This window comes from Eumetopias jubatus, unplaced genomic scaffold, assembly GCF_037043125.1.
Source record: "Eumetopias jubatus isolate StellerSeaLion01/CBP00866 unplaced genomic scaffold, mEumJub1_p1.0 scaffold_1, whole genome shotgun sequence".
Taxonomy (NCBI): Eukaryota; Metazoa; Chordata; class Mammalia; order Carnivora; family Otariidae; genus Eumetopias; species Eumetopias jubatus.
In genome coordinates, this window is record NW_028274807.1 from 106,627,545 (window position 1) to 106,642,040 (window position 14,496).

Genomic DNA, 14,496 nt, shown 5'->3' on the forward strand with positions numbered 1-14,496 from the left:
GGATCCCAGGACCCTGGGATCATGACCTGAGCGGAAGGCAGACGCTTAAGCGACTGAGCCACCCAGGCGCCCCTAATGTTATCATATCATTACATTGTCCTGCATCTAAATGTTGTTTAAAAATATACTAATATATACTACTACTAATATACTAGAAACTAATATAGTCAGCTTTCTACATTTAATTAACAGTTTAAGAATTTAGAGCACGTGATAGGCTTACAAAGCAACTGTGCAGACTTCAAAGCACAATTCAAATATAATATGCATCTCGTTATATTTGGGAGCTAGTGCAAGTAATGGACTACTTCAATTTCCTTTCTGCATTGCAGATGCGGAACCCACACTAAGGCTGGGTTAACTGAAGTCACGTCCTGATCATCTCCCCTCCCCACCAGGATGGCCGGGAGGCCTTCAGCCCCCGTCCCTGCCCCACACAGACGTCCAGCGCGACGGAAACCCCCTGCATAAACGCTGGGGTGGGGGTCACTGACGCATGTCTCCAACTCGGTTGCGAGGCCCGCCCACAGGCGACGAGCGAGGGAATAGCCAGGCCACTCCCAGGTGGCGGAGACAGGGACCCCGCTGTCAGTCCGCGCGCGGCGCCCCAGGGGAGCCCGGACCGGCGCAGTCGTTCCGAGGAGCGCGGCGCCCCCTGTCGTCCGCCCGAGGAGCGCGCCGCTGGCTCGCGGGAAGTCGGGAACATGGCGGGGCGGCCTGGGGCCCGGGCCTCGCAGCCGCCGGACCGGGACGCAGCCGCGCCCAATGTGGTGGCGCGGGTCTCGCAGTGGGCGGACGACCACCTGCGCCTCGTCCGGGTAGAGACCCGCAGGCCGGGCAGGCGGTGGGCGCGGGGCCGCGCGGAGCGAGCCTCAGGGAGAGGGACTGCGGGAGGCCCCGCGCCGGAGAACCGCGGGGGCCCTGGCGGGGCGGAGGGCCTTGTCGCAGGGCCTTGTCGCAGGGCCTTGTCGCAGGGGTCAGCGAGTGAGGGGCGGCGGTGGGAGGAGTGCGGCCGGGCTGGGCTCGCTGCGTGAGATGGGCGCGGCGGGCCAAGGAGGCCAGCTCTGCCTAATTACTGCCAGGACCGTGGTGGGTCCCAGGGACACCTCAGAGACGGAGACGCAGCAGGGCTTGGGGCGTCAGCGGTCCCCGAGAACAGTTGGGGACGGCGAGGCACAGAAGACCCGGGGGGGGGGGGGCACGTGGTCCTGTAGGCCTTATGTTTTGAATGAAGTGAGAGAGCACTGGAGTTCGACCAAGAGTGGGACATCTTAGGTGACCAGGCGAGACAAGGTTGTGGCTGATCCCCCCGGGGGTGGTGTGGTTGATATGGGGTGGGATGCAAAGAAAGAGTCCAGGGGGCTGCCCGCTGGGTGGATGGTGGTCAACGTTGCTTCTGTGGAGGAGTTAGGGGTCAGCGATTTGGTGGGAAAATCTAGAGGACCCTTTGGACCTGGGAACTTGAAGGTGGAGATATGTGAACTTGAAGATGGTCACCAAAATTCCAAACAGAGTTGTAGATGTTATCTAGGCAACCAGGTACAGGAATCTGACATTGAAGGGAGATTGTAACTGGACATAGAACTTCAGGAACGAACTGCATAAAGCTCCAGCAGTGTTTAAAGCTTGGATGGCATCATGGAACAAGTCAGAAAAGTTACTCAAGAAGTCCTAGAATTGAGACCTGGGACCTGAGGGATCCTCTTAACATGAATTTGGGAAATGAAAAGCAGGAAGTCAGCAAAGACTGGGAAGAAACAGGGAAGGAGGAGGAGGAAAATCAGGAAAACCAGGTGTCCTAGAAGCCAAGTGAAGAGAATATTTTCAGAGAGAATGATTAACTTTGTTAAATTCTTCTGAGAAGTCGAGTAGGACCATGAGCTTTGCAAATGCTCTGCAGCCGTGCAGCACAAGGCCCGGGATCATGCCGTTTCCTTCACCAGAACAGCTCTTATCCCTAGAATATTGCCTACCACTTAGTAAGGGCTAGATACACATTGGTGGCATTAATGAATGATAGACAAGGCCTCTTGTGTTATTTGACAAGGCCTGGGTTCTTCCAGTGAAGCAGAAATTGGTGCATGGATTATTTCAAATTAAAAAAATGACTTCAATAGATTGAGAGAGGAAACGGTGTTTATGTTGCTACATGGAGGGATGCCTAGGTGGCTCAGTCAGTTAAGCGTCTAGCTTCTGCTCAGGTCTTGGTCCCAGGGTCCTGCTGCTCTTCCTACTTGTGCTCTCTCTTTCTGTCTATCAAATAAATAAATAAAATATTTTTTAAAAATCTTACAAAAAATAAATTGGCACATGGATACATTATTCCAAATATCCCAATCGTAGGATGTATCCTTGTGTATGTTTCCTTTCTTTTTCCTACAAATGGGAAATCCACAGAACAAACAAAAGGCATTATGTGTTGGTAATTATAAAATTTTCACTGCCTTGTTATATGTTTGCCTGATGTTTAGAGCAAGATCAGAGTTGGATCTAAGTGGCTTCACTTGAACACTAAGAGCAATCTTAGCATCTTCATTTCTTTCCTTGTGTATATTTTCAGCTTCATTTCTTACATACCTAGTTGTATTTATTGAAAGAAAGCATGTTAGATTATCACTCTTGTTGAGGAAGTCGCAGGTTCTTATTTTTAAATTAAACTCTTTTAAGTCTATTTCAGTTTTGTTTTTTTTTAAGATTTTATTTATTTATTTGACAGAGAGAGAGCACAAACAGGGGGAGCAGCGGGGAGAGGGAGAAGCAGACTCCCCACTGAGCAGAGAGCCCGACCTGGGGCTGGATCCCAGGACCCTGCGATCAGGACCTGAGCTGTCCCAATCTATTCCAGTTTAAATGAAGCACTTTAAAAACATTCATAAGTTCTCCCCCAACTGTTTACCCACATATACATCCATTATATTTTAAGGTTTTGATGGTAAAGTTTTCTACCAAATATTTACATTCCCACTGTAGACTCAGGGTTACGCAAGTTACTGTGGGCATTGTTCAAGAAGTATTAGACCAATCCATGCATTTAAGGAATTCATGGTTAAAAGGAACAGTCAATAGAGAACAATACAATGTTACATATATAATTACTGTGCATGCCAGATTGGGAGAAAAGAGGGAAGATTAATGAATAGGTGGGCAGTTAAAGTTTGTTGGGAGAAATGGGCCTTTAGTTGAAGGATGTGCCTTATTTGGACACTCAGGGAGGCCAGTCTTCTTTTTTTTCCCCCTTCCAATTAGTACTTTTACTATTATGAATAATAACTAGTGAGAATTAATCATTTAATCTCTTTCTGAAGAACATCAGCACCGTAATGGCCATAGCTGGAACAATGTTACTTCTAAGAAGTGTTCGGATGGTAAGTTAAAAAATGAAGAAGGCACAATGAAAAGCAAGAGACAGTTAATTTCTTCTCACTTCAAGACCGTTTTTCTTTCAAGCAATGTATCGTTTTGTTATTCATATTAGAAGTTTTAAATATTATTTTAGAACAACAAACCTATTTTAAGATCTTGGTTTAAAAGCAACACATCCACAGGAAAGTGATTGCCCAGTCTGTATTTCCATAATCACTTTTCTTTGTGCTTAAAAAGGAATCTGTAAAGGATTTAGTTGGCTAGAATGTGATAATCACTAAATTTGCATTTCAGACATTGTAGCATCTCTCAAAACTGTTTTGTATAGTGGTTTTAGATTTAGATTACAGTCTAATTATATCCTTTAGCACTGAATAATTTATACTTCCTCTGTTTTGCAATAATCTGTAAGATCTATTTAATGAATAGAGCAAGAAGTATGATGTAAAAAAAATAATTTATGCTTTCAGTTAGCATATTTTTTGCCCTTTCAATAATGTTAATAATAGATATTGTGGAATCCGTTTGACAATTCAAGATTTATAAGTGTTTTTTATGTAACTGATTCTTGTCACTGGGTGTAATTATAGTATCATGTTACAATCTGGTAGGGGTTTATTGCTTCTGTGTATATTAATGTCCTACATTTATTATCTCTATATTGTTTTATATTATCATTGACTACGTAGTGTCACCATACTATATAGTACATCTTTTCTAACTGTTGCCTTTTCTGACTCCAGTGTCAGAACTTTTATCCCCCCTTTTTTTATTACGTGTCTTGAACTCATTTTTAACCTTATATTTAATAATCTAATAGGTTTTTTCTTTTAACACCTCCATGGTTTTGTAAATCATTCACGTTTAGCTTATATATATATTTTTAGAATGGAACTTTTGAAACTTTAGCTCTTTTTATTCCACCTTTTTCTTTATCTTACAATCTATTTTCCATGACATTTGTATTTTAAAGGTTTCAAAATTGTCAAAATACTAAATGATCTGATTAAGAATTTAGGTAAAAATAAGGGGCGCTTGGGTGGCTCAGTCGGTTAAGTGTCTGCCTTCAGCTCAGGTCATGATCCCGGGGTCCTGGGATTGAGCCCCACATCAGGCTCCCTGCTCAGTGGGGAGCCTACTTCTCCCTCTGCCCCTCACCCTACTTGTGCTCTCTCTCTCTCTCACTAGCTCTCTCTCAAACAAATAAATAAAATCTTAAAAAAAAAAGAATTCAGATTAAAATAATGCTAAGGGATTATTTCTCTTGTTAGCCCTTAAAAATTACATAAATCAATTATAGATCATTTTAAGTTATACAATATTAGGAATGTTATTGATTTATGCAAATTACTTATTCATTAATACAAATTTATATTAGTATGTTATGAAGTTATTCATCTTAGACTATAGTTCTGGTGTCTTTTTTTTCTTAGATTTTATAGTTTTTTAAAATAGTGACTATTGATGAGAAGAACAAACTAAAAAGGTGGGAAAAGAACATTGGGACATTAGGGGACAAAAAATTCTATTGTGTAACAGTTGGAGAACTTTGGCTACAAGTAAGAGAAACCCCATGCAACTGTGGCTTAACCAAGTTAAAAGGCTTTTTTTCTCATGTCATAAGACTTCTGGAGGTAGGAGGCTGCTGGCATTGCTTCTCTGGCTCAGTGACAGAGAGTTTAGGTCTGTATGATACTCTGTGCCTTTCCTCATGGCACAGAATGGCTGCTGTAGCTCCAAATAGTGTATTCATGTTCAAAGCAGGAGGAGAGGGAAAAGGAAGCCACATCTTTTCCTTTTATCAAGAAAGCAAAAGTTTTACCAAAAGCCTTCAGTATACTTTTGCTTACATCCTTTTATCATATGGCCACCTCTAGGTGGAAAGGAGGTTGGGAAAGTGGCCATTTAGCTTTTCCATCCCTTAAAGTACATGATGACAAGGGAGAGAGGCTTGGGAATGGATATTGCATTAACCAACCAAGGGCCTGGCACAAGGAGCCTTCACAGCTCCCCTTCAGCTTTCTTTTTGTGTTGCTGTTTTTCTCCCCTTTTTCCTCCTCCTGACTTTACCAGTCTCTCATATTCTTTCAATTACTGGTAGAAAAGTCCAAATTTCTTATTTAAAATAAAAATGATTGAGTACAGTACTGTGCTAAACACTTGATATACATAATTTCATTTAATACTTAAGATAATCCTATGAAACAGGTGTTCTATTTTTTTAAAAAAGATTTTATTTATTTATTTATTTGTTTGTTTATTTATTTAGGGAGTGGGGAGAGAGGCAGAGGGAGAGAGAGAATCTCAAGCAGACTCCCCACTGATCGCAGAGCCTGACTCGGGGCTTGATCCCATGACCCTGAGATCATGACCTGAGCAAAATCAAGAGTCAGATGCTGAACCAACTAAGCCATCCAGGTGCCCTGAAACAGGTGTTCTTATACCTAATTTTTATAGATGAGGAGATGGATGCTTGAAGAAGTTAAGTAATTTTCACAAGATCATCCAGCTAGTATGTGGCAAAACTGGATTTCAAATTTCATCTTCCTGAATTTGAAACCCTTATTATTTTCTCTTCACAATGCTTCCAGCTTTTGTCTGTTTGCCTTTAGGACACTTCCTTCACCATCTGAAGCTTAGGGACAATGTTCTTGTTAGTGGCATCATCTTTCTGCCTCTTTTAGAGAGCAGGATGTTTATCACAAGCTCAGAATTCACTTCCTTTAAAGATATCTTCCTCAGATGTTCTTATTCTTTCGATTTTTGACCCTTTAGCATTTATGATTTTATTTACTTATTTGAGAGAGAGGGAACATGGGCAGGGGCAGAGGGAGTGGGAGAGAGAATCTTAAGCAGGGGCTCAATCTCATGACCCTGAGATCATGACCTGAGCTGAAATCAAGAATCAGATGCTTAACCGACGGAGCCACCGAGGAACCCAACCCTTTAGCACTTGTACGTTATATATATATTTTTTAAGATTTTATTTATTTGATAGAGAGCACAAGCCGGTAGTGGCAGGCAGAGGGAGAGGGAGAAGCAGGCTCCCAACCGAGCAGAGAGCCTGACGTGGAGCTCGATCCTAGCCCACTGGGATCATGACCCGAGCCAAAGGCAAACACCCAACTGACTGAGCCACCCAGGAGCCCACTTATACTTTATCTTAAACCTATTTATGTATTGCTCTGCTGTTGTATTCTGGTTTTATGTATATTGTTAGTTCATCTTCCAGATAGTGCCTGTTATATGACAGAAACACAGCACCGAACTTTCTGCTGTTGAGGGATTATTGGATGCAGAAAAGGTAGATGCAGTGGGATCTACCTTTAAAGGTTCTTCACATAGACTGTGAGTTCTTTGAGAGTATGAACATGGATTCTATAGACAGTTTCGTCCCCTAGCTCCTTAATAATTTCTTTTTTTCTTTAAATATTTTTATTGTTATGTTAATCACCATACATTACATCATTAGTTTTTGATGTAGTGTTCCATGATTCATTGTTTGTGCATAACACCCAGTGCTCCATGCAGAAGGTGCCCTCTTTAATACCCATCACCGGGCTAAAATCCTTAATAATTTCCAAAACTCCAAACATCAAGGCACTCTTAGGTCTTTTTATGTATATCTGTCAATGAAAACACCTAAAAATTAAAAAGGGATAGATGTTTAGTAATTGAAGACATCATTAATGACCCTCTCTACTTCTAAGTCTCATCTCTCCTGTGCAAAATATTCTTGGTTTTCTCATGTGGTGTGGTTTCCAGGCTCTTTATCATCTTTTTTCTCCTCTTCTAGCTTTGTTCCAGTTTGTTGAAGTCTTTTATGAAATGTGATACCCAGGACAGCACAGTGTTTTCCATTCGGGCCTGATTTAGAGCAATCTCTTCCTCACTTCTCTTGTTTTGGATCCTGTTCCTTACAACGTTGCTTGGTGTTTGGACTTTGGTGGGGAGCAGTGGGGAGTCAAGAAGAGAGGGAGTTTGTACTTTTTTTTTTTTTTGTAGACTTGTCACACTTTCATTTTGAGTTCACAGTGAACTAAAAGGTCTTAATCTTTTTCATATGTGCTACAATTAGTTTATTCTCTTCTATCCTACATTAGTTGCGGGGAATACGGGGGAAGAATTTTATATTTTATCCCATCATCCTAGTTGTCAGGATCTTTTAAAATACTAACTCTCACTTTTAGTATTCATACTTTTTTTTTCCCTGAAAGATTTTTTTTAAAGTAATCTCCACACCCAATGTGGGGCTCGAACCCACAACCCCAAGGTCAAGAGTTGCATGCTCCACCAACAGAGCCAGCCAGGTGCCCCCCCTCCTATAAACACTTTGGTTAAATCATAGTTAAATATTAATCTAAAATTAAGGACCAAGGGGTGCCTGGGTGGCTCAGTCATTAAGCGTCTGCCTTCGGCTCAGGTCATGATCCCAGGGTCCTGGGATCAAGCCCCGCATCGGGCTCCCTGCTCCGCGGGAAGCCTGCTTCTCCCTCTCCCACTCCCCCTGCTTGTGTTCCCTCTCTCGCTGTGTCTCTCTCTGTCAGATAAATAAATAAAATCTTTAAAAAAAAATAAAAATAAATTTAAAAATTTAAAAAAATAAAATTAAGGACCAAATTAAAATTTTTCAGTGGTTATATCTTCTTGTTAAATGTTTAGATGACAACTTGACATACTTAATTTTAAAATGAAAATAATTAAATGTTATATATATTTTTTTATAAATCAACAGACATCAAAATTTACAAGTTCTTCAGATATTCCAGTAGAATTTATACGAAAGAATGTTAAACTACGTGGACGATTACGCCGAATAACTGAGAACGGTTTAGAAATTGAGCATATTCCTATCACTTTACCTATTATATCTTCATGGAAAAGTAAGTAAAGTGCAAGACTAATACAAATATTTTAGGATTTGCTAATTAGAAGTTATTTGTAAAATAGCAAAAAATGTCATTTTAAGTTTTGATAACTTTGTGGGAAAAGTACAAACTCTTGGCTTTAAATACCAGGAACTATTTAATTTGGCTCCAGATTTCTCTTTTTCCCCCCTTCCTCCTTTTATTCAACCATTCAGTATTTCATTCAGGCGTTCATGCATTCTTTCCACAGATACTGAGCAACTGTTACGTTCTAGGCCCTATAGTAGCTGTATGGTGCCGAGGGAAACAGACAGGACTGCCCTTTGGAGCTTACAGTCTAAGTGGGAAATAGACAACAGACAAATGAAGGTTGTCCTAAGAACTATGAAGAAAAGGAGCAAAGTGCTAGTTCGAGCATTATTGGAGTCATGGGAACCGGGAACCTACAGCTCTAAAGTGGTCAGAGAAAGCCTCACTGATGAGTTGTTAATTTAATCAGAGACTTGAAGAATGAGATGGGGCTAGCTAGGCAGAGGGTGTGTGGGAATGAACTTGGCTCCTTTGATAAGCCATATGAAGACTGGTAGAGTGCTGTGGTGTGGGGAAGAAGGGGCAAGAGACCCCGAAGGAGACTGGAGAGCTGAGCAAGGGCTGGATGTTTCCCGCCGCTATTCCCATGTCTCCCTGCTTTGTGTCAAAGACCCGCCCACACAGACCTTCCGGCCTGCTGTTTACTTGGGTTCTCATGCCCTGGAACACAATTCCGCAGAGTGTCTTGCTCCTGTTGAACTCCAGTTCTTTAGTATCCAGCTCAAATGTCAGCTCTTCCGTGAAGCTTTCCTTAACTCCCAAGCAGAATTAGCCTCTTTCTTTACTACAGCCACACCAAGTTATACACACTGCGGTTACAGTACTTAAACACATTTTCCTATAATCATGTGTTAGGCTTGTATCCTCCCACTAACCTGAGCCTCTGGTGGGCAGGGACCTTTTCCTACCTATCTCATTATTCACAGTCCCTAGGGAAATAATTGTTAGCCAATAAAAACTTGGTAAAATTTGTTGAGTAAATTTAGTTATATTTAAAGATCTTCTTAATATTGTTTTAATTTTATAAAGAAAGGGGTTCTTATTTTTTACCCTCAAATGAATGAATATCACTCTGTCCAACAAGATATGACTGTGAAGGAATAAGATTGATTTTTTTTTTTCCCCAGACATACCTGACATGATTGATTCTTTTAACAAATCAAACAGAACTTAAACAATTTGAATGACTATTGTTCCCTAAAGAGAGGTTACCTAGGATGTTTATTTGCTGGCCATTGCAATCTAAGCAGGATTTAGACTTCATAAATCCTCTACCTTCTCGGTTGTTGTAATTACGTTGTCATAATTTAAATCTCTTCTCTCTGAAATAGTGATGACTCTTCAGGGCTCAGGCAGCAAAGTCGCTACCTGGGTTTGTCCAGGCTGTACACTACACAACTCTGGGGATGCTATTCAATAGGAACCTGCTTCCAGAGGTCATGCAGTGACACAGCACTGTAAATTGCCATATATGCATATTATTATTAATGGCTTCTCCATCCTGTTCTGGAGCTTACTGAAATGGGTTTTTTACATTATTCCATCTGTTACATGCTTGGGTTGCTTTAAAAGAAAACTTGAATACAGATATAAATGGACCTACATCTAGAGAGTCTCCGTGTTTGTAAAGAAACAATGTATTCAGTTGTTTGGGAGGGGGGACGTGTGACTTTGAAATTTGCTTTTGCAACATGGTATTAAAGCTAGACAATTTTCTACCTAACGTTTTTAGAAGAGCCATGTGGTGTTTTGCTGGTTAAGCTGGCAGGAGTAGAACTCACTGAAACTGGGAAGGTGTGGTTACAAAAAGAGTTAAAACCTTCCCAACTGCTATGGTTTCAACTTCTTGGAAAGGAGAATTCAGTACTCTTTTGCTATCTTCTAGTGAATAAGGTAAGTAGAGTGAAGAAATAATGAGCAATATTTTTTTCTTTTTATTTATACACAAACATCATTAATTAGAACCTTGAATCTGCAATGTGACTAAATTTTTGTCTTTCTTAACTGCTACTCATAGTGATCATGTATAGAGAACCAGGTGTTTCATATGTACATTTTGTTATTAAATTTTATTTATATGTTTATTATAGAAAAAATGAAAAATTAAGAAAATGGAAGAAACTTAAAATTACTAATGACTTTGGACATTGCTCACTTAAGGATTATCTTTACACATTTACTTACACATGAGTATAGTGTATCACCCTTGTTATTAGAAGCTGCTTGTTGAGTGAGCCCTGTCAACTGGAAACTACAAAGAGCAAAGTGTTTTCTGAAGTAAATAGTGCTCAGTCTCCGAACTCTAAAGTCGAGCATTTTTAAATCCTGTGTACGATCAGTAATCAGTCATCTGAAGCTTTTGCCTCAGTTTTCCTACCATTATAATTGACCGTGGCCATTGTGCAACTGGGGATGCTATGGGGCTTCATCAGTGTTGCCGTGTCTCTGTCCTGAGCCCTTGCATGAGCCTTACTTCCTACTGCTTTTGGTGGACGAGTACTGAAAAAAGAATGTAGAAAACTAAGTAGGTAAAGTGTTATGACAGGATTAAGAACATTCTTATTCTTAAAGTCCTTTGTCACACAAAAATAACCTGAAGAAAAAAATAACCTCACATTAAAGTGATTAAAATTGTAACCATTTTAATTCTTAAGAGCTTTTTGAACTATCAGTAGAAAGCCTGATGAAACCCACTAATTGCTGTATGTCCAGATCATATTCAGTGCTTTCAAAATAAGAATTATCCAACACTGATTGGTTGAAGTGTCTTACGTGAAAAGTAAGCTGGTAATACAAAATAAAGATGCCAAAGGCCTTATAAAAATATTAGCTTCCCTGGGCACGTGGCTGGCTCAGTCAGTGCAGCATGTGACTCTTGATCTTGGGGTCATGAATTAGAGCCCCACATTGGGTGTAGAGATACTTAAAAATAAAAAAATTGGGGTGCCTGGGTAGCTCAGTAGGTTAAGTGTCCGACTCCTGATTTCTGCTCAGGTCATGATCTCAGGGTCATGAGATCAAGCCAGGCATTGGGCTCTACACTCAGCGGGGAGTCTGCTTGAGAGTCTCTCCTTCTCCCTCTGTCCTTCCGCCTGCTGGCCCCTGTGTATGAGTGCTCTCTCCCTCAAATAAAGAAGATTTGAGCAAGGGGAGGGGGAGGGACAGAGGGAGAAGCAGGCTCCCCACTGAGCTGGGAGCCTGACAGGGAGCTCATCCCAGGACCCTGGGATCATGACCTGAGCCTCAGGCAGACGCTTAACCAACTGAGCCACCCAGGCGCCCGCTAAATAAAATCTTTAAAAATAAATAAATAAAATAAATTATAAATAATAAAAAATAAAAATTTAAAAAAATATATTTTCTCTTTTAAGTTGAGAAGGGTATTTTATTTATCCTCAAAACCACCCTAGGGAGTCATTGTTTTTACTCCCATTTACAGATGGGACTCAAGGTAACCAAATGGAAGAGGCTGTATTCAACCCAGCTCTTTCTGGCTCCTGAGCTCATACTTCACCTTATATACTTTAGCTTATATTGCTTCCTGGGTGACCAAACTATGCAGTATATGCATACTGTGGTAATTTACATCTGTTGAATTTTACTAATGTGTGAGATTGAATTTTAGTTATTCTGATTTTGGTTGAAGGGAATGAGCTCTTAAAATTTAAAAGATTGAGAAAAATAAGATAAATCCTTTAAGACTGTATTTATTAACTCATTATTATAACCAAAAGTTACTGCATTTAAGGGAAAAGTTACTTTGTTCCTTCAGAAAGTCCTAAAAAATGTCTCCTACTTGAAATCTGGAGTTTTCACATTTTTAAAATTTAACTGTGAAGTACTTGACTAACAAAGCTATTAAATTATCAATATGTTGTTAAAATTAATCTTGTTAGGTTAAAATCCCACAAAGACTGTATAAACAGCTAAGCAGGATCTCCTTTTTTTATTTTTTTTAAAGATTTTTAAAAAATTTTAAGTAATCTCTACACCCAACATGGGGCTCAGACGCACAACTCCAAGATCAAGAGTCTCAGGTCCGCTGACTGAGCTATAAATTAGTGGGAAAAAATCCCACTTACCCAGTTTGATTAGGAAGTGAGGTTTTCCTTGAAGGAAATTTCCTGAAGGATGAAGATTCAAGGTCCAGGACTATTTTTAATGTTAATTATTTTGTGGGAAGTCTTTTAAAAATGTATTTACATGCTAGCACCTTCTTACATGCTGGAATTCTGAAGCCTAATCTAACAGTTCAGTGATGATTCAGTTCAGTCTGCATTTGTATACTTTTTAGTTTCTTTTGCTATGGCCTTCTGTTGTTTTGCCTATCCTGTGTGCTCCTTTCCCCCTCCAAACAGCAAACAAACCAAAAACACTTTTTATACTTTATTACTTCTACATCTCTTTGGGTTAGAACACCAGTGAGTCTGTGGAGAAACGATATGTTACAAAAGAAGCAATTAAGAGGTGCCTGGGTAGTTCAGTCGGTTAAGTGACTGCATTAAGTGACTGCCTTCTGCTCAGGTCGTGGTCTCCGGGTTCTGTGAATGAGCCTGGCTTTAGGCTCCCTGCTCAGCAGGGAGTCTTCTTCTCTCTCTGCCCCTCCCCCTGCTCGTGCTCTCTCTCTCAAATAAATAAAATCTTAAAAAAAAATAAAAGGGGCAATTGACTTCGAACAAGGATCTCTTCTAGTAATGAAATTCTTGGATTTAGCTTTAGCTGTTTTAAGATCTTGGAGATCCCTTTGCTTTATGTTTTTTGGCTTTTCTCTGAAGGATAAGTTGCTGAATGACTAATTTTTTTTTTAAGGATTTTATTCATCTATTTTAGAGAGAGAATGCGTGGAGTAAAGGGAGGGGCAGAGGGTGAGGGAGAGAGAATCTTGCACAGACTGTGCACTGAGCACAGAGCCCACCGCAGGGCTCAGTATCCCACCGCAGGGCTCAGTATCACGACCTGAGCCAAAATCAAGAGTTGGGCATTTAACCCACACTGAGCCACCCAGGCACCCCTCTGAATGACGATTTAATTTAAGTAAATAAATTTTAAAGTGAAGAAGATGTTGCAGGTATGGTGCAATTTTCTTTAGTAATTGGTTTGTGTTATTTTTTATTCAAGGGTAGATATTTTAGTGTGAGTCTGAATGAAGAAATTTTGAGAAGAGGCCTTGGAAAAACTGTTCTTGTTAAAGGGCTAGATTATGATTCTAAAATCTATTGGACAATTCACAGAAACTTACTTAAAGCCGAATTAACAGCCTTAAAAAAAAGAGAAGGAATATGGAAGGAAGAATCTGAAAAAAGTTATTTGGAAAAATTCAAAGGCTCCTGGAGAGAAATATGGAAAAAAGACAGTTATTTTAAAAACATTGGATCAGATTTCAATTTGAAAAAAGAAAGTTATTATGACAAATTTAGAAGGACTTATGAAACATGGAAAGACAACATAAATAACTACTCCTTAATACTGAAGTTGAGAGAACTTATGAATCGCATACACTTTCGTAGAAAAGGGTGAACTATTCCAAGAGGTCTGGAGGTGACCCACTCAGAAAAGAGTAAAATATGTAAATATATGGATGTTTTTCATTGAGTTGAAATGGAAATCTCTCTGAATGATCGAAGTTGCACTCTAATGGTATTTAAATATTTAAGAGATGATTGTTTTAAATGTAGTATCAGAATAATTTAAGCAAATTGTGATTAATGTAATATGGTTTTAGGAAAAATGGAATACTCAATAACGTTACCAGGATAAAGGATGTATACCTCTAGTGTTAAGATTTGAAGAGAGAGTTTAACTATTGGGCACTGTTATTGTAGTTATTTTCGGCATCCATATTTAATTTTTGTTGAAAGAGAGTATTTCTTTACTTTTCCAGTTTTATCAATTTTGATTACTTGTAATAAACTAACTCTGTACACATCATGTCTGAGGCTACTTTTTTTGCCTGATTGCTTTCTAACTGCCTAACAGTGTGGGGCAAAGCTACATGAGAAGGTCACTTAAACCATTTCTAGTAATAAAGGATGGCTAATTTCTACCTGTTGTTAGATGAAGGGGATAAACCCTCCAGACAGAATCATGAGGATAATTATAAGGACAAAAAGCAATGTGCTGAGGGTGGCATCACCCAAAAAGAAAGAATAGGGATGCTTCAGACATTGTTGAGCCC

General features: G+C 39.9%; 1 protein-coding gene across 1 annotated transcript; it reads left to right on the top strand.

The window, feature by feature from the left end:
• The first annotated feature begins 703 nt into the window (after positions 1-703).
• On the top strand, positions 704-14,194 carry MISO1 (mitochondrial inner membrane subdomain organizer 1). Its single transcript, XM_028103022.2, has 5 exons — positions 704-818; positions 3,306-3,365; positions 8,099-8,246; positions 10,054-10,214; positions 13,440-14,194. Exons 1-5 carry the CDS (start codon positions 705-707, stop codon positions 13,836-13,838), a joined length of 882 nt encoding a protein of 293 aa, XP_027958823.1. The 5' UTR covers position 704; the 3' UTR covers positions 13,839-14,194.
• Positions 14,195-14,496: the final 302 nt, after the last annotated feature.